General features: G+C 44.9%; 1 protein-coding gene and 1 long non-coding RNA gene across 9 annotated transcripts in view; one reads left to right on the top strand and one right to left on the bottom strand.

Moving 5' to 3' along the window:
* The window catches only part of LOC148220619 (islet amyloid polypeptide-like), a 29,160-nt gene extending 6,442 nt beyond the window's left edge, over positions 1-22,718 (top strand). Inside the window, exons 3-12 of one of the 8 annotated variants that reach the window (XR_015798688.1) lie at positions 10,669-10,827; positions 11,490-11,588; positions 13,101-13,317; positions 14,282-14,395; positions 16,234-16,392; positions 17,055-17,153; positions 19,318-19,527; positions 19,936-20,032; positions 20,169-20,305; positions 22,283-22,718. Coding sequence is in view for 1 of the 8 variants with exons in the window: in XM_088154925.1 (XP_088011051.1) it covers positions 19,953-20,032; positions 20,171-20,305; positions 22,283-22,454 (387 nt within the window). In the remaining 7 variants the exon portion in view is untranslated. Of the gene's footprint in view, positions 1-10,362; positions 11,589-13,100; positions 13,318-14,281; positions 14,396-16,233; positions 16,393-17,054; positions 17,154-19,317; positions 19,528-19,935; positions 20,033-20,168; positions 20,306-21,995; positions 22,100-22,282 lie in introns of those variants that run through there. The other 7 variants (XR_015798692.1, XR_015798690.1, XR_015798693.1 and 4 more) reach the window with 7 other exon arrangements.
* Positions 12,427-13,328, bottom strand: LOC148220620 (uncharacterized). The gene is made up of 2 exons (XR_015798695.1): positions 13,221-13,328; positions 12,427-12,894 (listed from the first exon to the last, which is right to left on the bottom strand). It is a non-coding gene; the product is annotated as an uncharacterized LOC148220620 (long non-coding RNA).
* Positions 22,719-24,265: the final 1,547 nt, after the last annotated feature.

Below are 24,265 nucleotides of genomic sequence, written 5' to 3'. Positions count from 1 at the left end.
TTAGTGTTAGGGCTAGTTGGTTTAGGGTTAGGGTTATTTGGCTTAGGGTTAGGTTTAGGTTTAGGTTTAGTTGGGTTAGGGTTATGGTCAGGGTTATTTTGGTAAAGGGTAGGCTTAGGGTTAGTGTTAGGGTTGTTTGGTTTAGGGTTAGGTTTAGGGTCAGGGTTAGGGTTTGTGTTATGGTTAGAGTTAGTTAGTTTAAGGTTAGGGTTATGGTTATTTGGGTTAGTGATAGGGCCATTTCTGTTAGGGTTAGGGTTAGTTGCGTTATGGGTAGGGTTAGTTGGTTATGGTTAGGGTTATTTCGGTTACTGTTAGGGTTACTTCAGTTAGGGTTAGGGTTAGGCATAGGGTTATGGTTAGTTGGGTTTGGGTTATGGTTAGGGTTATTTTGGTAAAGGTTAGGCTTAGGGTTAGTGTTAGGGCTAGTTGGTTTAGGGTTAGGGTTAGGGTTATTTGGTTTAGGGTTAGGTTTAAGGTCAGGGTTAGGGTTAGGGTTATTTGGGCTAGGTTTATGGTTAGGGTTAGGCAAAGGGTTATGGTTAGTTGGGTTAGGGTTATGGTTAGGGTTATTTTGGTAAAGGTTAGGCTTAGGGTTAGTGTTAGGGTTAGTTGGGTTAGGGTTAGGGTTAGGGTTATTTGGTTTAGGGTTAGGTTTAGGGTCAGGGTTACTGTTAGGGTTAGGGTTATTTGGCCTAGGGTTAGGGTTAGGGTTATTTGGGCTAGGGTTAGGGTTAGGGTTAGGGTTCAGGTTATAGTTAGGTCTATGGTTAGTTAGGGTTATGGTTAGGGTTATTTTGGTAAAGGTTAGGCTTAGTGTTAGTGTTAGGGCTAGTTGGTTTAGGGTTAGGGTTATTTGGTTTAGGGTTAGGTTTATTGTCAGGGTTAGGGTTAGGGTTAGGGTTATTTGGGCTAGGGTTAGGGTTAGAGTTAGGGTTAGGGTTATGGTTAGTTGGGTTAGGGTTATGGTTAGGGTTATTTTGGTAAAGGTTAGGCTTATGGTTAGTGTTAGGGCTAGTTGGTTTAGGGTTAGGGTTATTTGGTTTAGGGTTAGGTTTATTGTCAGGGTTATGGTTAGGGTTATTTGGTCTAGGGTTAGGGTTATGGTTAGTTGGGTTAGGGTTATGGTTAGGGTTATTTTGGTAAAGGTTAGGCTTATGGTTAGTGTTAGGGCTAGTTGGTTTAGGGTTAGGGTTATTTGGTTTAGGGTTAGTTGGGTTAGGGTTATGCTTAGGGTTATTTTGGTAAAGGTTAGGCTTATGGTTAGTGTTAGGGCTAGTTGGTTTAGGGTTAGGGTTATTAGGTTTAGGGTTAGGTTTAGGGTCAGGGTTAGGGTTAGGGTTATTTGGGCTAGGGTTAGGGTTAGGGTTTGTGTTATGGTTAGAGTTAGTTAGTTTAGGGTTAGGGTTATGGTTATTTGGGTTAGTGTTAGGGCTATTTCTGTTAGGGTTAGGGTTAGCGTTAGGGTTAGTTGGTTATGGTTAGGGTTATTTCGGTTAGTGTTAGGGTTACTTGGGTTAGGGTTAGGGTTAGGCATAGGGTTAGGGTTAGAGTTAGGGTTAGGGTTATGGTTAGGGTTATTTTGGTAAAGGTTAGGGTTAGTGTTAGGGCTAGTTGGTTTAGGGTTAGGGTTAGGGTTATTTGGTTTAGGGTTAGGTTTAGGGTCAGGGTTAGGGTTAGGGTTACGGTTAGGGTTATGGTTAGTTGGGTTAGGGTTATGGTTAGGGTTATTTTGGTAAAGGTTAGGCTTATGGTTAGTGTTAGGGTTAGTTGGTTTAGGGTTAGGGTTAGGGTTATTTGGTTTAGGGTTATGTTTAGGGTCAGGGTTAGGGTTAGGGTTAGGTCTATGGTTAGTTAGGTTACGGAAAATCCCCCCGGAAAATCCCCCCGGAATCCCCGGGCAAATCTCCCCGGACTCCCCGAGAAAATCCCCCCGGAATTCCGCGGGAATATCCCTGCGGAATCCCCGGGAAAATGCCCCCGGAATCCCCGAGAAAATCCCCCCGGAATCCCCCGGGATAATCGCCCCGGAATCCCCGAGAAAATATGCCCGGAATCCCCTGGAAAATCCAGCCGGAATCCCCGAGAAAATCCCCCCGGAATTCCGCGGGAAAATCCCCCCGGAATCCCCGAGAAAAACCTCCCGGAATCCCCGCGAAAATAGCCCCAGACTCCCCGGCATAATCCCCACGAAATCCCCTGGAAAATCCCCCCGGAATTCCCGGGAAAATCCCCCCGGAATCCCCGAGAAAATCCCCTAGAATTCCCCGGGATAATCCCCCCGGCATCTCCTGGAAAATCCCCCCGGTATCGCCGAGAAAATCCCCCCGGAATCGCCGGAATAATCCCCTGGAATTCCCCGGGAAAATCATCCCGGAATCCCCGAGAATATCCCCCCGGTATCGCCGAGAAAATCCCCCCGGAATCCCCGGGATAATCCCCCGGAATTCCCCGGGAATATCTCCCCGGAATCCCTCGTAAAATCCCTCCGGACTCCCCGAAAAAATCACCCCGGAATTTCCCGGGAAAATCCACCGGGAATTCCCCGGGAAATTCCTCGCTGAAACCCCTGGAAAATCCCCCCGGAATCCCGGAGAAAATCCCCCCGGAATTCCCCGGGAATATCCCCTCGGAATCCCCGGGAAAATCCCCCCGGACTCCCCGAAAAAATCCCCCCGGAATACTCGGGAAAATCCCCCCGGAATACTCCTGAAAATCCTCCCGGAATTCCCGAGAAAATCCCCCGGAATTCCCTGAGAAAATCGCCCCGGAATCCCCGTGAAAATCCCCCCGGAATCCCCGGGAAAATCCCCCAGGAATCCCCTGGAAAATCCCCCAGGTATCCCCGATAAAATCCCCCTGGAATCCCCTGGATAATCCCCATGGAATCCCCTGGAAAATCCCCCAGGAATCCCCGAGAAAATATGCCCGGAATCCCCTGGAAAATCCCCCTGGAATCGCGGGGAAAATCCCCCCGGATTTCCCGGGAAAAATCCCCCCGGAATCCCCGATAAAATCTCCCCGGAATCCCTGAGAAAATCCCCCCGGAATCCGCGAGAAAATATGCCCAGAATCCCCGATAAAATCCCCCCGGAATCCCCGGGAATATCCCCCAGGAACCCCCGATAAAATCCCCCCGGAATCCCCCAGAAAATCCCCCCGGAATCCCCGACAAAATCCCCCCGGAATTCCCGAGAAAATCCCCCCGGAATCCCCGGAAAATCCCCGCGGAATTCCGGTCCATTTCTGTAGGAGAATAGTTTGTAAGGATAGTGCAGAAGGCACTAGTTGCCAACGAGTTACAGCTGTACTGCTTAGCAAGGAGTGGAAACAGCCTTGCCTGCCCAGTGAGGCTGGTTGTTATAAAAGCGTGGGTCAGCTGGCTGCCAGTTTCACTAAGCACAGCTCCAGCTGGAGGTGCAGAGCCTGCTGCAGTGTGGGCTGGAGCCTGCTGGCTGTGCTGCGAGGAGGAAGGGACACGTGGCCGTGCAAGGGATGGACAAGGTGAGAGGATGCTGTGTGTGGGACAGACAGGCTCAGGTGGCTGGGGAAGGGACAGGCTGGGGTTTAGCCAGTCGTACAGAGGAGAGGAGGAGTCGGGGCTGTGTGGAGCTGCCTGTGAGAAAAGGAGTCAGAGTTGCCTCAAAGAAATCTGTGGAGAGAAGGCATGAAAAGTGTGTAATGAAAGACTAATGTTGGTGCCTGTCATGTCTGTCTTGATATAATTGCTACACGTTTTCTCTGAATGCTTTAATTTAGACATAAAATGAAAACTTTATTGTAAGAAAGGATTGCATTTCTCACCAAAGTGGTGTAGGGTGGGGGATCACAACTCACAGATGGCCTGGAAGCGGAACGGCCACAGGGGTTACTGTAACTGGGCCTCCAGTACCAAAGCCCCAGTGGGTTTAAAGGCTAGAGCTGGGCTGGGATTAGCACGGGCTATGCAGCTGGGCTCATGCACAGGTCTGTCAGCACTCCTACCCGAGGACAGTCCCTCACCTAGGGAGAGGTTCTAGGCCTGGAGATGAGGCTGAGTTTGGGAAGGGTGATGAGGACATGGTTAGGGAGGGATGTAAATGCATATCAAAAGACTTAATTTTGAGGGGTGGCAAGCATTAGCTGTAAAACAGTAAGTATTTACAGCTAAAGGCTGGAGGTGGGGGCTGTCTGAGGAGGACAGGACTGTTTAAGGCTGAAGTTGGAAGAGAAACCTTGGTGAAGCTTTTGCGTTAGAAACGGCCTCACCTGCCAAATCAGATTTTTGTCTTCAGGATTGCATGAGTGAGGATGCCACAGCCAAGGAAAAGGTTCAGGTTTGGGAGGCAAAGGCGAGTTAGGCAGGGCTGCAGGGCTGGGGCTTGGCTGTTTCCATACTGCTCAGGGCAGCAAAGGGTAGCTGGCTCACTGGGCCTTGGATCTAGAACTCTTTCTGGAACAAGGTGGAGAGCTGAGGTTCATGCAAGGGGCCAGGAATTCTTTGTCTGACTGGAAAATGCCAGAGGGGCAGTGTGTGACTCGGATAGGATGATATGTTCGTCTGGCGAGAGTCACAAAAGAATATTTTGGTTTACTGATAACTGGGCAGCTCAGAAGTTACTACTTGACTTAGTTGCTGCTCCCATCTGTTGCACACATAAACAGAGCAAAGCAGACGAATTCTCTCGGAGCCTGAGGTCTTTGACTGGCCCTCCAAAAATGCTGCCCGCTAAAAAACAGACGTGGGGGAGGAAAGTTGTCAGATACAATAGAGCAAGAAAAGGACACGGGCTTCAAAGTGCCCTCCAGCAGACCACGGAAGTGACCTGTCTGGAAGTAAAACCAGCAGTCTGCTTCCCCAGCCTCCTGGAAGCCTCTAACAGCTACACAGGCAGTGAGGGGAGAGAACAATTCAACCTAAAAATAATTTTCAGTAGCGTTCTGCACTGCTGTTAAAAATCCTGCAACCAGGGAATGTGGTGTGGTGATAACTATTAGGCCTGTAAGTCTGGTAACTGGGGCTTTTAGCTCAAACATCTCGGTATGGCTACTTTGAGCCTTGTAAAAGCTGCGTTAAGTCCAATTTCTTGGGTAGTTCTACTAGCTCTAGCCTTGCTTTTCATCCCCTCAGTAACAAAGCAACTCCCTCTCGAGAATGTTATTTACTTTCCATATTATGTGCCTACCAATTTCTGGAATTGCAAATGTCTTTGGATACATGCGTAAATTTAAGTTTCAAGAAAGCTGTCAAGCTAAAACAAAGGCTTGCCATAATGCAGAAGAAAATGTTTTATGGAAGAACTGAGAGGTCCCTACCTGGGCATAGAATTTGCTATACTAAGGTGTGTTCCAAACGGATCTGCCATCTAAACAAGCAGAAAAATAGTTGGAATGTAGTGAGTTCAATTTAACTGTTGCTAGAAATAGGAATTATTAGCAGAGCTTGGAGCATGATACCACTAGCAGCAGTAAGACGCTTTTAGCTTGCTTCTCATAAATTACTTGTAAAAAGCATTTGTACCTAGTGTGTAGCAATTAATATTTCCCCATTTTCTTCCCCCCCGCCCCCCAGTCTCAGGTACTCCTTTTATTTTACCCTTTTCTGTCTTGTAACATCACCTTCCTTTATTTTATTCTATCTTCTGTTCTCAGAACATCGCAGCATCCTCTGTCAATGTGAAAGCATTTGTTCATCCTGTCTTGGAATGGCTGTCAATGTTGCCCTCTTCTGGATCACTTTTTTTTTTTTTTTTTTTTAACAATACGTTGCTAAATGTCAGGAAAATTAATCCACAAACACCAGCGGTTTATGTCCAAAAAGGAAACAGAGGAGTCCTTTTTGCTTTATTCGAATAAAGGGAGAGGCCATGGGACATTCCCCTGGGATCTCTCAAATTTTTGGAGGACGCAGCCTCCTTTTTATCCTATTTTCCCGGCCGCATTTCCCTCTCTCTTTTCCCATTGGCTGAGGTACTTGAGAGGCACAGACTTCCCGGAACGCCTGATACCTGAAATTCCCCTCTAATGTATAACCCTCCCTTTTAATTTTTAATTCTTATAGAATTCATAGTTTCCCCCCGTTGCTTCTTTCATCTTTCGATATCCAATTTCATTTATCAGCAGCCCTGCAGTTTGTTTGTAAAGGCAAATATCTCTTTCCATTCATCAATCAGTGGAATCCATCCCATTGTTTCTTTTATCTCTCAGTGCTAGCCTTATCTACAGGCTGATCCACAGCTCATTTGTAAAGACAAATTCAACATTCCTCTCAGCTAATAAATGAGAAGTTAGCTGAAAAAAGTAAAAACTGGATTTTTTTTTTCTGGTGTGTGTCGGACAATACAGTGGAGAGAATTTGCGGGAGGATGATCGAGGATATCCTATTATAATATCGTTCTCGGACATTTTACTATTTTAGATCATCAGTTGTATTCTGAAAGAAATCTATTTTAATGATATGTGTACGTTTGCACGAAGTTATAGTTAAATATAGCTTGCGGCTGGGCTCTTTAATGAATAGGGGTATTTTTGGTTTTAATTCAATATTTTATGCTTGTGGTGTGTAGTGTGCTGATTTATTTTTTAATGTTATTTACTACGTGCGCTTTTGTTTTTGAGTGAAGGTAACTTTCTGGATGGCTTTGTATTTGAGGCAGAATGAATTGAAGTAGGTTTTTAAAACTGATTTTTCATATGTACGATGGGGAGTTTAGTAGGGGCAGCTCTGATGGTGGGGGCTTGGTTGTTAATTTTATCAGACGGCTTTTGTTAGATACAGCTTTTAATTCTGGAAAGTTTTTTTTCTAATGTCGTGCTTTGAAGGTGGTTTTCGAGGATGTATGGTATAGCTTTATTTTGTTTGTAGATGGTGTATGATAAGGGCTATGGTCTATTTATCTAATGCCATGTTTTTTCATTCAGGTGTTGATAAGGGAGTTCTTGAATGGCGTTTTGTGTTGTTTTTGTTTTTGGTGGGGCGTTGTTTTTAAAGGATACCTTGATAAGGTTTGCCGATGGCGTTCTAGCCTGTAGCATAAGGCATAGGGTAGTTTTTGAATTATTTTGTGGTGGCTTTGATTCTTGCCAGTATGTAGTGTTTGTTTGAGGTAATGCTGTGTAGCTAATTTCTGTTTTCTTATTAATATTAGAATTGGAGTGTTGTAGTATATGGGCTGTTATTATATCCTAGGGGTTCTATTTATTTGGTTTGATTGTTTTCTAGTTATGGATAATTTTTCTCAAAAAACCATTTTCAGAATTTCAGGCGTGACACAAAAGAACACTCAGATTGCTGGAAGGGAAACGTGTGCCCAGATTGTCTCGAAGCAGTGCTGCTGTCGGTTCTCGTTCAGTTGTGTCTTCTGAAAATGAGACTGTTGTATTCATTGCGCTGTGCTAAACACTTGTCATTCTCCCAATGCCAGGAAACAGATGAAGCTTGAAGAAAGAGGAAGGAATTTGGAAGCGTACAAACAAGCTGAGAAGAGGTTCAGAGATCAGGGTGCTCGCTGGCAGCAGGGGCTGGGGTTAGGGCTGAGCAGGAGCAAAGCCGGAGCACATCAACCTCACCTCGTGTTTTCTCGGGGGCTTTATGGCCCTGGCAAGAGAGAGATGTTCACTGATGAGTCCCAGGCCGAGCCGTGAGCACAGCATGTTGTGTTGGAGCTGGGGGTTTTTTTTGAGACGTTCAGCAGCCACACTCTCTAGTCAAGAGTCCTGAGGTTTGTTGCTGCTCCACTTTCATCCTCATATCCAGCTTCCAGCCCTTTTCTTCTCTCTGTCCAGTGTGTCTTTTGTGTTCCTTTCTTGTCCTGTGTGCTCCCCATCCCATTCCCGTTCCCTACGGAGGGGGAGGGTGTGGAGACTGGGGGCTCCGACGTGGTTTGGGGCACCCCAAGGTCCCTGGGAAAGGGAGCCGGGCTGCGCTGGAGGAGCAGGTGAGTCGGGCATGGGGGGGGGGGGGGGGGGTCATGCTGGGTGCCGGAACATTGACAGGGAGGGGTGGGTGTAGAATGCATGAAAAACAGAACCATAAAAAATACCTAAATATAGTCTAAGAGGAATGTTTAAATGCTTTTTATTTGGGTAGAGGCACGGTTTTTATAGCTAATATAAAAATAAAATATAAAGAATAGAACTAGATTGGTATACATGTAAAATATAATGAAATATAAGTAGCAAATATCTATGAAAAATCTAGTGTATAACAGAAATAATGCAAATATAAGAATATGTATAAATATAAAATAGAGCTATGAGAATGGTAATAAGAATGGGGTAAAACATCAGTGAGAAATGGAAAAAAACCACATGAAAAATGGTGGGAAAATCAGTGAGAAATGGAGAAAAATCAGTGAAAAATGGGGGGGGAATCTTTGAAAAATGGGGAAAAAAATCAGTGAGAAATGGGGGAAAAAAAATCCATGAAAAATGGGGGAATATTCAGTGAGAAATGGGGGGGGGGGAATCAGTGAGAAATGGGGAAAAAATCCATGGAAAACAGGGAAACAATCCATGAGCAATGGCGGGAACAGAGCGAGCTGTTGTCGCTCGTGCTGTGGTGGCCGATGCTGTGGGGAAAAAATAAGTGAAAAATGGGGGCAATAATCAGTGATAAATGGGGAGAAAATCAGTGATTAATGGGCGGAAAAATGCATGAAAAATGGAAGGAAAAATTCAGAGAGAAATGGGGGCAAATATCAGTGATAAATGGGGAAAAAAATCAGCGATTAATGGGGGGAAAAATGCATGGAAAATGGGGGGAAAATTCAGAGAGAAATGGGGGCAAAAATCAGTGAGCAATGGGGGGGAAAATCGGGAAATATCCATGGAAAAATGGGGGAAAAAAAATCAGTGAGAAATGGGGAAAATATGGGAAAAAATCCACGAAAATTGCGGGAAAAAATGCATGAAAAATTGGGGAAAAATCAGTAAGAAATGGGGGAAAAAATCCATGAAAAATGGCGGGAAAAATCAGATCAGCGATCGATAGCTAATGCGTGCCTATGGATTAGATCGGCGATCGATTGATCACGACTACCGATCGATTATATCGGCGTTCGATTGCTAATGCCTGCCGATCGATTAGCTCGGCGATCGATTGATTGCGCCTGCCGATCGATTATATCGGCGTTCGATTGCTAATGCCTGCCGATCGATTAGCTCGGCGATCGATTGATCCGCCTGCCGATCGATTATATCGGCGTTCGATTGCTAATGCCTGCCGATCGATTAGATCGGCGATCGATTGATCGCGACTGCCGATCGATTATATCGGCGATCGATTGCTAATGCCTGCCGATCGATTAGACCGGCGATCGATTGCTAATGCCTGCGGATCGATTCGATCGGCGGTCGATTGCTAATGCCTGCCGATCGATTATATCGGCGATCGACTGATCGCGCCTGCCGATCGATTCGATCGGCGATCGATTGCTAATGCCTGCCGATCGATTAGACCGGCGATCGATTGATCGCGCCTGCCGATCGATTATATCGGCGTTCGATTGCTAATGCCTGCCGATCGATTAGATCGGCGTTCGATTGCTAATGCCTGCCGATCGATTAGCTCGGCGATCGATTGATCCGCCTGCCGATCGATTATATCGGCGTTCGATTGCTAATGCCTGCCGATCGATTAGACCGGCGATCGATTGCTAATGCCTGCGGATCGATTATATCGCCGATCGATTGCTCATGCCAGCCGATCGATTGCCAATGCCTGCCTATCGATTAGATCGGCGATCGATTGATCGCGACTGCCGATCGATTACATCGGCGATCGATTGATCGTGCCTGCCGATCGATTAGCTCGGCGATCGATTGCCAATGCCTGCCGATCGATTATATCGCCGATCGATTGCTCATGCCAGCCGATCGATTGCTAATGCACACTATTTGCACACTCCTTGCACACCTTTTGCACTCATACAGAGGCAGGAGGTTTCTCAGTTCTGGTCGGGGTTTTTTGGGGCGTTCATTCCGGGGGATTTCCTCAAGGATTGGGACACTCCTTGATTCCATCCCTTGCCTGTCTCCCAAGCGCCACCCTGTGGGCAGAGCGCGGTACTGCGCGCCTGCCTCTCCCAAGATGGCGGCTCGGGTGTCGCTCCCCGACCTTCTAACTCTGGCTGCAAAAGGAGGGTGGCACAGCAAGGAGCCCGCTCGCTCTAGTGGGATGCCTGCGCACGACGCCGACACCGATCCCACGGGTGCGATTTTCGGCGGCGTTTCCAATCGTGCGGACATCTCCTTCAGCCCGCTTCGGCCCGGGGAAGAGGGGCGGGGCCGCCAGCGATGGTCCCGGCGCAGCCCGGGCAGGCTCGGGGCGGAGCCGGGGCTTGGCGAGGCGGGGCACGGAGGTCCCGGGGACGGGACCGGGCGGGGCCGGGGCGGTGCTTTAGGGGCGGTCCCCAGTGGTCCCAGGCGGCACCGGGGCCGGGGCCGGGTGATCCCGGAGCGGTACCGAGCTGTGCTGGGGACGGTGCTGCAGGGGCGGTGCCGGGCCCGCCTCAGGGTGATTGAATGCCCAGAAATCGCCTCCTCTGCCCCGTGCTCACACTGAGCTGCGGGCTGCAGCGTGCTGTCGGAGCTCCGCACACAGCACGGATTTGGGCTTCCCCTCCTCTCAAACCCTCTCCCCCTTCTTCCTCCTCCTCATCTTCCTCTTTGTCCTCTGTCACTGCTGAGGCTCTGGAAAGAACTGAAATTCTGCAGGGAGAGATGTCCTCTCGTGGCCCCAGGGACTGCCTCGGCACGGGCCACGAGCGCCTCCGGCCCCTGCCTTCTCCTGCTTGAAAAGATCACCTGGAGCCCGAGCTCGGGGGGGTGAAATCAGCTGAAATCCAGGTAACTCTGTCAAGTGCCCCCCAGGGACATCGGCGGGGCTGGGGAATGAGGGTTTGAAACAGCAAATTCTTTGGAATATACACCTGTCCCTGTGCCGATGCTGCTGAGCTTCCTGCCACAGTATATCCCCACTCCATGAGGCGCTGTGAGGTTATGGCAGAGGGAATTGAGCAGGGAATTCGGGGCTATGGGCATAATTCACGGGAGCTAGCAAAGCTGACAGCGAACCCCAAATCGGGGCACAGCACAGAGAACAATCTGTGTGCTGCCCTGTCAGCTCAAGCTCCTGGGCTGGGAAGTATTGGGAGTTAAATGTATGGAATTACACAAATCACAGCAACTGGCATCACCCAGAGGGACAAACCAAGTCCCAAACAATTCCTCCCCAATCCACTCTGGGAAAAACACCCTGTGCCTGCCAGGAGCTCTGACCCTGCTTTTCCTACCAGCTCCTGAGCAGTGTCAGGGCCACCACGACGCCTTTAAAATCCAGATAAACCCCAAATCCTACACAGTGATTAATCCAAAGAAAGTACTGAATTGTTGTCATTAAAAGCTCAAAACTCATTAAGAATTCTATGACAACAGTGTAATGGACTCCCAGGAACCTCATGAATGCTCTCAGTTTCATTTTTGTGTATTTTTACTCCCTCATTTGGCAGCTTGTAAAACTTATCCTGGAATTCAGAGGTCAAGCAGGATCGACTTTGGATTGACCTTCACCTCTGGTCCCACTTTGTGCAAACACAACTCGTGCCCAGGTGGGTGAACTCATCACCTCAGCTTTTCACTCCAGAATATCCCCTCCTTATTTCCCTGTAGATGAACTCAGATCCACTCCTCACCTCCACTCCAAGCGTCCATTCTGTTCCCCACAGGCCCTGGTGGCCCCGGGGAGCTCCCTTGGCCTTTCTCCTGCCCCTCTGCAGCCCGAGGTCGCTACACAAACAGTTCTTGTGTCCCCTCTAAATGACCCCGGGTTTTCTGCTCAATGAATGGCATGACCCGTGCCCACTGCTCATGATTCACCCAACCAAAATCGAGAGCAAATGTTGCTTGGGCTTTAAGAACTTGAAATAACTCTGAAGCAAAAGAAATCACCTTTTTCTTCTGGTTTTTATTTTTATTTTTTCATTTAAGATGCTGGACTTGCCTCTGTGGATGTGTGCTGAGCTCTCACTGCAGGGGACTGTCAGGCCTGAATGGCTGTGAGTTCGTGTTCTTCTCAGTAGGGAATCAGAAATTATTCTTAGACCATAGAATTGTTTTCTGAAACCTTTCCCCTTTCCTCTTTGTGCCTTTGAATTTTTCAGCTGTTCCCTGTTGTCACTTCCCCTGCCTGACTTCTGTGCAGCTCCTAGCTGGGAAAAACTGGGAAAACTTAGGGGGTACAGAGGTGGAATTTTTGGCTGGATTTTTCTAACACTTCTAATTTTGCTGAACTTATTTCCCCAGTGAGAAGAGCACGAACTCACAGCCATGCAGGCCTGACAGTCACTGCGGGAAATCTGACACAGTATTAATAAGTAACCTTTCCTGAGAGCAGTCACCACCCCAGTCCTCCAGCCTTGTCAAATGTTTGCAATGAATGGACCCAAGTTCTAATCCTTAATCTAAATTTATGTCAGCTTTTGTTAGAAAGATACCGGACAGTAAATCATACAAGAGAATTTAAAAATTGCACAAAGAATAGCCGGCCCAGACCAAACCCAACCGCCCCCATCAGTGCTCCACCCCAATTTTGGGAGAAACAGTGATACAGTTTATAAATACTCTCCTTCCACACTATTCAGTCCTTCACCGCACATCCCCAGAGAGGAGTCCCTCAGACCTTGCTCCCCTGAACACCAGGAGAGCTGGAGTTTCACCCAGATCCCACATTCCCATGGCAGTTAATCCCAGCAGGGAGGCAAAGAGGAACCCTGCATCCTCTGACATAGCCCACAGCACGGGCAGCACCAGGAGCCCTCCAGGCTCAGACCTCTGGTGCTGAAGCCTCTGGGCTTTGGCTGATCAAACACCACAGCTCTTGGCAAAGATGGCAGGAGAGTCGTGATTCTTCCTGTCCTGAAAGAGAGGAGGAAAAGAAAATTAAGTCGACTGCAGAAGGATTCCAGCTCTCAACTTCTGCTCTGATTCCTCACTCTGGGGTTTTATCCATGACAAGTGACACCAATTCAGAGTGCCCTTTTCCAGCATTTTTATTCCTAACTATTTCAGACATTAAAAGGATGCTCATTTCTCTTATTGTATTCTTTGCTGAATTTTATTAGAAGCATTTTCATCCCAGACCCCACTTGTCAGTTCTTCAATCCTTTAGCACTGGACTTGGCACAAAGGGATACCCGTGGTGCTGCATCACAAGAAATCCCAAAGAGAAACCCCTTCCAAACCTGACGGAGAAAGCTTTCAAGGCACTCCAGAACACAGACAGCTGTTCCTGCCTTGTCAGGCCACACCAATTCTGTCCCATCCACCTGAGCTGTGCAGGTGAGGAAAAGTCCCCGATCCCGGTCCCTGTCCCATTTCCTCGTCCTGGTCCCCGATCCCGGTCCCGGTCCACGTCCCCGATCCCGATTTTCCCCCCCCGTCACACTGATTTTTCCCCCGATTTCTCAATGATTTTTTCCCCATTTCTCAATGATTTTTTTCCCCATTTTTTCCCATTTCTCACTGATATTTTCCCCCATTTTTCAGGGATTTTTTTCCCCATTTCTCACTGATTTTTTCTACCATTCTTCATGGAGTTTTCCCTACGTTTTTCACTGATTTTTCCCCATTTCTCACTGATTTTTTTCCCCATTTCTCACTGACTTTTTCCCCATTTCCCCCCATTTCTCACTGATATTTTCCCCCATTTTTCATGGATTTTTTCCAGATTTATCCCCATTTCCCACTGATTTTTCCCCATTTCTCACTGATTTTTTCCCCCCATTTCTTACTTACGTTTTTCCCCGATTTCTCATTGATTTTTCCCCACCCATTTCCCACTGATTTTTTACCCATTTTTCCCCATTTCTCACTGATTTCTTCCGCCATTTTTCATGGAATTTTCCCCCCCCATTTCTCACTGATTTTTTCCCCATTTCTCACTGATTTCCCCCCCCATTACTCACTGATTTTTTCCCCCCATTCTTCATGATTTACAGGATACTCTATCGTGAATGGAAAGCAATTAAAGGAAGGGGGGAGGTTACCAGCCACCTGGTCAGCTCAGACAGCAGAGCTGCACACGCTTGTGAGAGCCTGTGAATTATAGCAGGACAAGACATTAAATATATTTACTGATTCTAAATATGCATATGCGGTAATACATGCATTTGGAAAACTATGGGGAAAAAAAGAGGTTTATTAAGCTGCAGAAGAAAGAAGAAAATAATTGGTTTACAAGGGATGGCAAGCAGTGGATACCAAAAGCTCTAGCCTTACAATTGTTAAAACAACTTCATTAAAGGAGTCGTTCTGTGCCTTCTTTGGGGTGAGGAAAAAAGGCTGAGGGGGGCTCCGACGTGGTTTGGGGCACCCCAAGGTCCCTGGGAGAGGGAGCCGGGCTGCGCTGGAGGAGCAGGTGAGTCGGGCATGGGGGGGGTCATGGTGGGTGCCAGAACATTGAGAGGGAGGGGTGGGTGTAGAATGCATGAAAAACAGAACCTTAAAAAATAGCTAAATATAGTCTAAAAGGAATGTTTTATTGGTTTGTGTTTGGATAGAGGTAGGGATTTTTTATAGATACTGTAAATATAAAAGAAAAGATAAAGAATAAAAATACATAAGCAAATATAAGTAATCAATATATAAATATATTACATTACATTATATTTTGTTATGAAAATAGAAATATATAAATATTCAGACTTTAAAAGGAATTTTGTATTGGTTTTTATTTGGTTAGAGGAGGGTTTTTTGAAAATAATATAGGCAAAAATATACAAATATGCAAAAATAGATACTGACATAAAATTATGATAACTATATATGCATATATAAATATATAGAAATATAAAATACATGTATGTAGTATGTAATATAAATAATTTATCGATTTTAATACGTTATATTAAATAGTATGTTATAATAGAATGTAAATAGCATATAGTATATTAATATACTAGTAAAAACTACATTAAATAGTATATAAATATAGAATACACAATATAGACATATAAATCTACAGATATAAATATGAAAACTAAATAGAAAAATATATTCAAATATAATTTAAAATAATCGAGTTTTTTGTTTCTATTTGGTTAGAGGCAGAGCTTTTAAAGAAATAATATTAAAAACGATGAACCTACAAATATATATGGATATACATAAAATAGAAATAACATTAGTAATATAAATCTATGTATATAATGAATAATAAAATAATATTGTATATATGATAAATAGAATAGCAATTAAATTGAATATATGAAATATGTATAGATTATGACTATAAATTAAATATTAAAAAATAGATGATTTATATATATAAATCGGGAAATATCCATGAAAATTGGGGGAAACATCCATGAGAAATGGGGGGAAAAATCTGTGAGAGACGCGGAAAAATGGGGAAAAAATCCACGAAAATTGCGGGAAAAAATGCTTGAAAAATTGGGGAAAAAATCAGTGAGAAATGGGGGAAAAATGCATGAAAAATGGGGGGAAAAGGTTTCTCAGTTCTGGTCGGGGTTTTTTGGGGCGTTCATTCCGGGGGATTTCCTCAAGGATTGGGACACTCCTTGATTCCATCCCTTGCCTGTCTCCCAAGCGCCACCCTGTGGGCAGAGCGCGGTACTGCGCGCCTGCCTCTCCCAAGATGGCGGCTCGGGTGTCGCTCCCCGACCTTCTAACTCTGGCTGCAAAAGGAGGGTGGCACAGCAAGGAGCCCGCTCGCTCTAGTGGGATGCCTGCGCACGACGCCGACACCGATCCCACGGGTGCGATTTTCGGCGGCGTTTCCAATCGTGCGGACATCTCCTTCACCCCGCTTCGGCCCGGGGAAGAGGGGCGGGGCCGCCAGCGATGGTCCCGGCGCAGCCCGGGCAGGCTCGGGGCGGAGCCGGGGCTTGGCGAGGCGGGGCACGGAGGTCCCGGGGACGGGACCGGGCGGGGCCGGGGCGGTGCTTTAGGGGCGGTCCCCAGTGGTCCCGGGCGGCACCGGGGGCGGGGCCGGGTGATCCCGGAGCGGTACCGAGCTGTGCTGGGGACGGTGCTGCAGGGGCGGTGCCGGGCCCGCCTCAGGGTGATTGAATGCCCAGAAATCGCCTCCTCTGCCCCGTGCTCACACTGAGCTGCGGGCTGCAGCGTGCTGTCGGAGCTCCGCACACAGCACGGATTTGGGCTTCCCCTCCTCTCAAACCCTCTCCCCCTTCTTCCTCCTCCTCATCTTCCTCTTTGTCCTCTGTCACTGCTGAGGCTCTGGAAAGAACTGAAATTCTGCAGGGAGAGATGTCCTCTCGTGGCCCCAGGGACTGCCTCGGCACGGGCCACGAGCGCCTCCGGCCCCTGCCTTCTCCTGCTTGAAAAGATCACCTGGAGCCCGAGCTCGGGGGGGTGAAATCAGCTGAAATCCAGGTAACTCTGTCAAGTGCCCCCCAGGGACATCGGCGGGGCTGGGGAATGAGGGTTTGAAACAGCAAATTCTTTGGAATATACACCTGTCCCTGTGCCGATGCTGCTGAGCTTCCTGCCACAGTATATCCCCACTCCATGAGGCGCTGTGAGGTTATGGCAGAGGGAATTGAGCAGGGAATTCGGGGCTATGGGCATAATTCACGGGAGCTAGCAAAGCTGACAGCGAACCCCAAATCGGGGCACAGCACAGAGAACAATCTGTGTGCTGCCCTGTCAGCTCAAGCTCCTGGGCTGGGAAGTATTGGGAGTTAAATGTATGGAATTACACAAATCACAGCAACTGGCATCACCCAGAGGGACAAACCAAGTCCCAAACAATTCCTCCCCAATCCACTCTGGGAAAAACACCCTGTGCCTGCCAGGAGCTCTGACCCTGCTTTTCCTACCAGCTCCTGAGCAGTGTCAGGGCCACCACGACGCCTTTAAAATCCAGATAAACCCCAAATCCTACACAGTGATTAATCCAAAGAAAGTACTGAATTGTTGTCATTAAAAGCTCAAAACTCATTAAGAATTCTATGACAACAGTGTAATGGACTCCCAGGAACCTCATGAATGCTCTCAGTTTCATTTTTGTGTATTTTTACTCCCTCATTTGGCAGCTTGTAAAACTTATCCTGGAATTCAGAGGTCAAGCAGGATCGACTTTGGATTGACCTTCACCTCTGGTCCCACTTTGTGCAAACACAACTCGTGCCCAGGTGGGTGAACTCATCACCTCAGCTTTTCACTCCAGAATATCCACTCCTTATTTCCCTGTAGATGAACTCAGATCCACTCCTCACCTCCACTCCAAGCGTCCATTCTGTTCCCCACAGGCCCTGGTGGCCCCAGGGAGCTCCCTTGGCCTTTCTCCTGCCCCTCTGCAGCCCGAGGTCGCTACACAAACAGTTCTTGTGTCCCCTCTAAATGACCCCGGGTTTTCTGCTCAATGAATGGCATGACCCGTGCCCACTGCTCATGATTCACCCAACCAAAATCGAGAGCAAATGTTGCTTGGGCTTTAAGAACTTGAAATAACTCTGAAGCAAAAGAAATCACCTTTTTCTTCTGGTTTTTATTTTTATTTTTTCATTTAAGATGCTGGACTTGCCTCTGTGGATGTGTGCTGAGCTCTCACTGCAGGGGACTGTCAGGCCTGAATGGCTGTGAGTTCGTGTTCTTCTCAGTAGGGAATCAGAAATTATTCTTAGACCATAGAATTGTTTTCTGAAACCTTTCCCCTTTCCTCTTTGTGCCTTTGAATTTTTCAGCTGTTCCCTGTTGTCACTTCCCCTGCCTGACTTCTGTGCAGCTCCTAGCTGGGAAAAACTGGGAAAACTTAGGGGGTACAGAGGTGGAATTTTTGGCTGGATTTTTCTAACACTTCTAATTTTGCTGAACTTATTTCCCCAGTGAGAAGAGCACGAACTCACAGCCATGCAGGCCTGACAGTCACTGCGGGAAATCTGACACAGTATTAATAAGTAACCTTTCCTGAGAGCAGTCACCACCCCAGTCCTCCAGCCTTGTCAAATGTTTGCAATGAATGGACCCAAGTTCTAATCCTTAATCTAAATTTATGTCAGCTTTTGTTAGAAAGATACCGGACAGTAAATCATACAAGAGAATTTAAAAATTGCACAAAGAATAGCCGGCCCAGACCAAACCCAACCGCCCCCATCAGTGCTCCACCCCAATTTTGGGAGAAACAGTGATACAGTTTATAAATACTCTCCTTCCACACTATTCAGTCCTTCACCGCACATCCCCAGAGAGGAGTCCCTCAGACCTTGCTCCCCTGAACACCAGGAGAGCTGGAGTTTCACCCATGGCAGTTAATCCCAGCAGGGAGGCAAAGAGGAACCCTGCATCCTCTGACATAGCCCACAGCACGGGCAGCACCAGGAGCCCTCCAGGCTCAGACCTCTGGTGCTGAAGCCTCTGGGCTTTGGCTGATCAAACACCACAGCTCTTGGCAAAGATGGCAGGAGAATCGTGATTCTTCCTGTCCTAAAAGAGAGGAGGAAAAGAAAATTAAGTCGACTGCAGAAGGATTCCAGCTCTCACACTTCTGGGGGGGGGAGAGGGAGGGGGAAGTGATTTGCCTAATTTCCACTGAAATCAGAGGTAAATGGTTCTAATCTGTATCCTTGGAAATCTGCAATTAGATATTTCGTCAACACTGGATTTAGTCTATTAAAAGCTGTACATTTTTCCCTCAACCATACTTTATGCATACTAGAGAAATAAATTTGCACGTTTTCTGGCTTTTCTGACATTTCCTGGCTTTTTAATCCTAGTCTTTGCCTTCTGAAAAGCATTAATTGACTCAATTTTCACTCATGACAAATCCACCTGGTTTTTAAAATATGAGATTTTACATTCATAGCGACAGAATTTTCATTGACATTTAAACTTGACTGAAAAATGTGCATGATTTCTACCGTGTTACCCTGAATGAGAACTCTATCTGTCAATTTAAATAACTTTCACTCTTTTCTTATTCATCATACAGCTTTTATCCCTTCAGATACCTTTGCTTTCTATCTATATTGTACAGCAAACCTCCACAACTTTAACTTTTCCATCTTTTCTGAGACATGTTTTCTTGTATTTCAATTACCAGTGGCCTGGCGTTTCATTTGCTCTGGCTTTCTTTGTGACTTTTGTTACCTTATTTAGCCCACGAAAACACCCACAGGGAATATAACCACAGCAGCTTATCAGAGCTGTAAAATTGAGGCTACATTTCTGATGTGCAATATGCTCTTGCAGTACCTTCACGAGGGCATTCTGCATACAGCAGGAGAATATTTACTGATGTACTAGTGCAATAATGACCCACCTGCCTCTGCTCCTCTCTGGGGCACTTTCTGTCTGTAGGGATTGGAATTAACGACAGTCTCTCTGTGCTGCCTGATGTCAGAGCTGAGAAAGGTGTCGAGGATATATAAGAGTCGTGAGACTTGCCAGAAAGGAAGAGGGAGAAGGATACTCCAGAGCCAGATGCAAGCGTGGAATTGTTGCATGCACACTTCCTGCTAACCAAGAGGGCTTGCTGGCTTCTCCAGTTAGATCTGTGACCACAAAAAGGTAAATACTTTGCCTTTTTTCTTACTTTCCCTGCAGTGCAAAAGATGCGCCTTTAGAAAAGCACTATATCCCCTATTATTAATCAAGAGCATTTTTTCAGGAAAAGACTAAGACAGCTTTAAAGTAAACTGCACTGGGGACCAGAATTTGAGACTGGGATATGTCAGGAAACGCAAATCAGAGATAAGGGATAGGATTGAAACTACTGGATGGAAAATGAGCATTTACTGCTGAGAGCCATATTTCTGAAACTGAATTGTGTCACTAAACTTGAAGGGATCATTTTTCTCACTCTAGCTTGTGAAAAAGACTAATTGCTCTTGATTTAGGACAGAATGGGCATCGGTGATAGGATGTGCTGAAGAGTATTTGGGTTAGCTTTCAGTTTTGAATCACTGTTCTTTTCAGAAAGTTTGGAAGGGAAGATGCACAACCTGAAGTTGTCAGTTTTCTTCATTGCACTTTCTGTCACTCTGAGCTGTTTGGAAGCTACACCTATTGAGGGGTGAGTGACAAATAATCATGTTTATTTCTTTTTAGGGAAAAAGGTGTTCAGATTATTGCATGAGTTGCTTTTGCTTTCATGTCTTAAATAATATAAAAATAGAGTTATTCAAGCTCACTGTTTTATTGTTGTTCAGAGATTACTGTCTCTGGCTGATGATCTATCTGATGGTACTTCCAAGAGACAAGGATGGATGTTGCCTGTAATGTCACACAATACACTCTCAGGACTCAGTGAGGAAATGCCAGAACAACCAGCAGCAAAGACAAAAAGGTATTGATTTTCCTTGTTTCTTCCAGCCATATCAGATTGAATCATGAAGCAAACTTTGTTCCAGTGATATCCTGCTATTTGAGAGACTTTGCTTCTGCTTTTTTTCCCTCAGGAAAAAAAAAAAAAAAGATATTAAAATATCCTTCTACTAAACAGAGCTTTCCTATAAGCATAAAGATCAGCTTTTCTGTAACAAAAAGATCAAAGCATTTAGGGTCGAAAGTGAAATCCAGGGACTTTGTTTCAAATCATTTGATCATTTTACGATTATAAACTTTCTTAAATTAAAGAGGCTGCAAACTCTACATTACCTTGTGAAGAAAGGTGCATTTTCCAAGCGCCTTCCTTTTTAAAAAGTTCATCAGATTTCCAAGCCTGGGGGGGAAAGAAAAGAAAACATACCCTTCTTAATAATACTGCAGCTCTACTGGAATGGAATTATTTTATGGTAAAAATGCTTTCAGTAATTAAGCAATTTTAAAATCACATAATTAAATATTAATCATAGGAAGAAGGAAAAGAAGAAATTGATTCTGAGAGAATTTCACTTGTCTGAAATATATTGTTATTTATAAATTCAATTTCAGGACCTCTGTGAGAACCAGTTGCTATTTGAACCTTGTGTGGTAAGGACTTGAATAAAACCAAAAGAAATATCCATGAAAGTCAATGGGAGGTTATATAAAGCCCTATGCAACAATTTTCTTGTAATGCAATTACACATTTAAAATATTAATTGCTTAAGAACTGCTGCCTATCTACTAATCAAGAACCTGTATAAGACAGACATTCCTTTCATAGCTGCCTTTCCTCTTGTATTATTAGATCAATACAAATAACTTCAAAAGGTTATATGACATTTTAGATGATAGATTTAATAATCAGTAAGCAAAGGAACACATTGGTAACTGCTCAGAGTTTGAAACTGGGATATAGCTGCTCTTCACAGTAAATTTTAGCCACAAAGTGATATCTAATTCATGCCATATCAGCATGAAGAAGTCCAAGAAAATATGCAACAACTCAGTAGGCAATCTCTGCGAGCAAGTATTTCTGTTTGAAGGAAGAACACAGTAATCTAAGAAACAAGTCTGAAAACCCAAGCTAACCATTACATTGCAATTTAAAAAAACCCCTCGTGCTACATAGGTTTTACGTGGAGTTCTGTAAATGATCTGTCGGTTCAGATCATAAAATGTTATTTCTAGATACGGATCCTTCCTCGGACACTCTTTAAAGTATCATTCAGCAAAGGATTTTCTCTCACCACAACAGAACTTTCAATTTGCTGGTGTTTCAAAAGAGATGTGGCAGGTTTTTTTTTTTAGATGAAACCTCTGTTTAGTCAGAGCTAAGTGGGAGAGAGACAGAGCAAAAGACCGTCCTGAGTGATTCTGCAGTTGGCAGAAGCTGGCAATGCCTGCTACTTCTCATGATATGTGGTGCAGATGGGAGAAAGAGTCTTTGGGTTTAATCCACTTGCTGTGGACTGGAATATTACCACTCACTTCAGTGAGAGCAGGATGTAATTCTGTGAAAACATGAGAACTGAATAAATGTTAGTGATCATCATTATGTTAGTAATCCTCATGATATCAGCAAGAGCTCTAAATAGATTTAGAAGTTCAGCTGAAAGTTAAACATTTAATCATTGCTTTCACTTTGTGTCTCACCTATACTATCATTACAGGTCTTCTAAATGTCATAAACTGCTGTGCAGGATATCAATAAAAACGACATATGACAGTTCATGTCTCTGCATTTGAATAACCTCCATCATTAAAACTGATAATAGCACCCAGCACAAGGATTTTTTTCAGGAACAAAGTAGGTGGTGGGAAGATTCTAATGTTCCTGTATTTGTGCACATATTAAAAGAACTCCCACATTAGCAGAGCTCAAATGACTATGAGAAGTGGCACACTCGATGGCTCATTGTTTGACTTACTGCTGGCTGTCTTTGTTTCACCTTGGCAGTCACCAGCTGGAGAAGAGGAGATGCAACACGGCCACGTGTGTGACGCAGCGCTTGGCCGATTTCCTGGTGCGCTCCAGCGGCAGCGCCGGGGCCCTTTACCCGCCCACCAACGTGGGCTCCAACACCTACGGAAAGAGGGACAGAGAGCCCCAGAGCCACGCACAGCTTTAGGCTCTGGAGATGGCTGCTGACACTAGAAGCTCAGTTTTTATTGTATCAACAACCTCTCGGTCATTTATTACTTGTACAGTCTTACCAGTGCCTTGTTTTCTCTGTGTGTGTGTGGGGGTATGTGATTTATGTTCATCATTCCACCATGCATGTACAATGACATGCATAGGCTATTCTTTCAACCCCATTAAGAACTCCAGAAATCTGCTTGTTAAAATCCTTTGTAAAAATCTGTCACGATAATAAATGGAAAAGTAATGGCAACAATGTTATTATTATTATTATTATTATTATTATTATTATTATTATTATTATTATTATTATTAAAAGGATGAAAAAGATAACCCATGATGTGTATGTCTTTATAGTCACAGTCTGGTAAGAGAAAGAAACCGCCTTAATTAAAGAACAATAAATATCAGAATGCTAGCAAAAGTTATGTCCTAATGAAAGTAAAACAGAAGAATCTTCTGTTTTTTAAACATCTACAGCATCTTGTCTGGTACAGTTGAAGGAACAACTAGATGAGAAAAGATGCTGCATTGTGCACCATAATCAGACAATTATGCAGTTAACTGATTGGCCTGTTTCCACTATAACATACAGCAAGCAAGGAAACGTGGTCTTGCAGCACAGACTTCTGTGCCTACTGAGCAGGGGATTTTAAGGATTTGCAGTTCTTATGTTAAGATGATATCAGTAAAATGTAAGCATAATAAGTATAATAATATATGTAAGTATAATAAATATGAATAAGAGATAGCTCTGATACAATCTAGGAGAAACTCCCGTCCTTGGGTATTCCTTTCCTTAACTACAGTAACAAAGGGAAGAGAAAAAACAATGAGTAGCTCAAGAACCAAAACACATCATAGAAACTCAGTAATTTTTTCCACTGGCATACTTAAATTGCTACCAAAATCCAGGGGAAATATTTCAGAGATGGGCAGACCTTAATGAGAATCTGACGGCATTATTTTCTCCTATCTCAGCCCAGAATCAGGGCAGGCTTAAAAACCTTTAAGTTCCTTTAAATTTTAAGCAAATTTTCATAGAGGTGAGCTGTTTCATTTCACAGAAATGGCTGTTTTGTCCACACTTCCTCAGTGAAGGGTTCACTGTTGTCCGAAAAACATTATTGTCCAATTACGAAAAACATTCAGCAGAACCTTAGTTCTGGAGAGGCAAATGAAAGTTCAATAACTGCCTTCAGTTGGTTTGTTTCCATTACAAAGTATACCTCGAAATAGAAACATTTTTGCTAATTTAATGTTAAATGGCATATTCACATCATTTCACACACAAAAAAATGCATGGGAATAAAAAGTACAGGATTCCTACTGTAAAAAGTGTTATTAATTACTCTCTTTATTGAGGGAAGTTTCAACCTTCATTAAAGTTCTAATGGATATGAATTCTGAATTTTATTGAGAAAACCGTTTATATGCCATTGAACTAATACTTCTGCCGGCTTGAAATGCCTTCCATTCCAGTTACTTTTGAGTTACGCTGCACACACACTGTGCGTTTAATTTGTTTTTAATTTAGAATATTTATTTCATTCATTAACATTTCAGAAAACAAATGAGAGAGAGGACAGCTTTCAAGTGTCACTGCGAGATTGTTTGTACAGAGCAGTAACCAAGTGGAGCCTTCCCTGTGGGTAGCTGCTGATCTCTAGGCTGATCCCAGCCCGGAATATGAGCCACGCTTTATGCACCAGATTTTGTTTTTTCAGCTACCATTTGACAAACACTAACAAAGCACAGGCTGTCCATGCACAGGACCAGTGAAACTGGGTACATGATTTA

Source organism: Sturnus vulgaris, chromosome 33, assembly GCF_052056855.1.
Source record: "Sturnus vulgaris isolate bStuVul1 chromosome 33, bStuVul1.hap1, whole genome shotgun sequence".
Classification (NCBI taxonomy): Eukaryota; Metazoa; Chordata; class Aves; order Passeriformes; family Sturnidae; genus Sturnus; species Sturnus vulgaris.
This window is presented reverse-complemented; position numbering and strand designations above follow the sequence as displayed.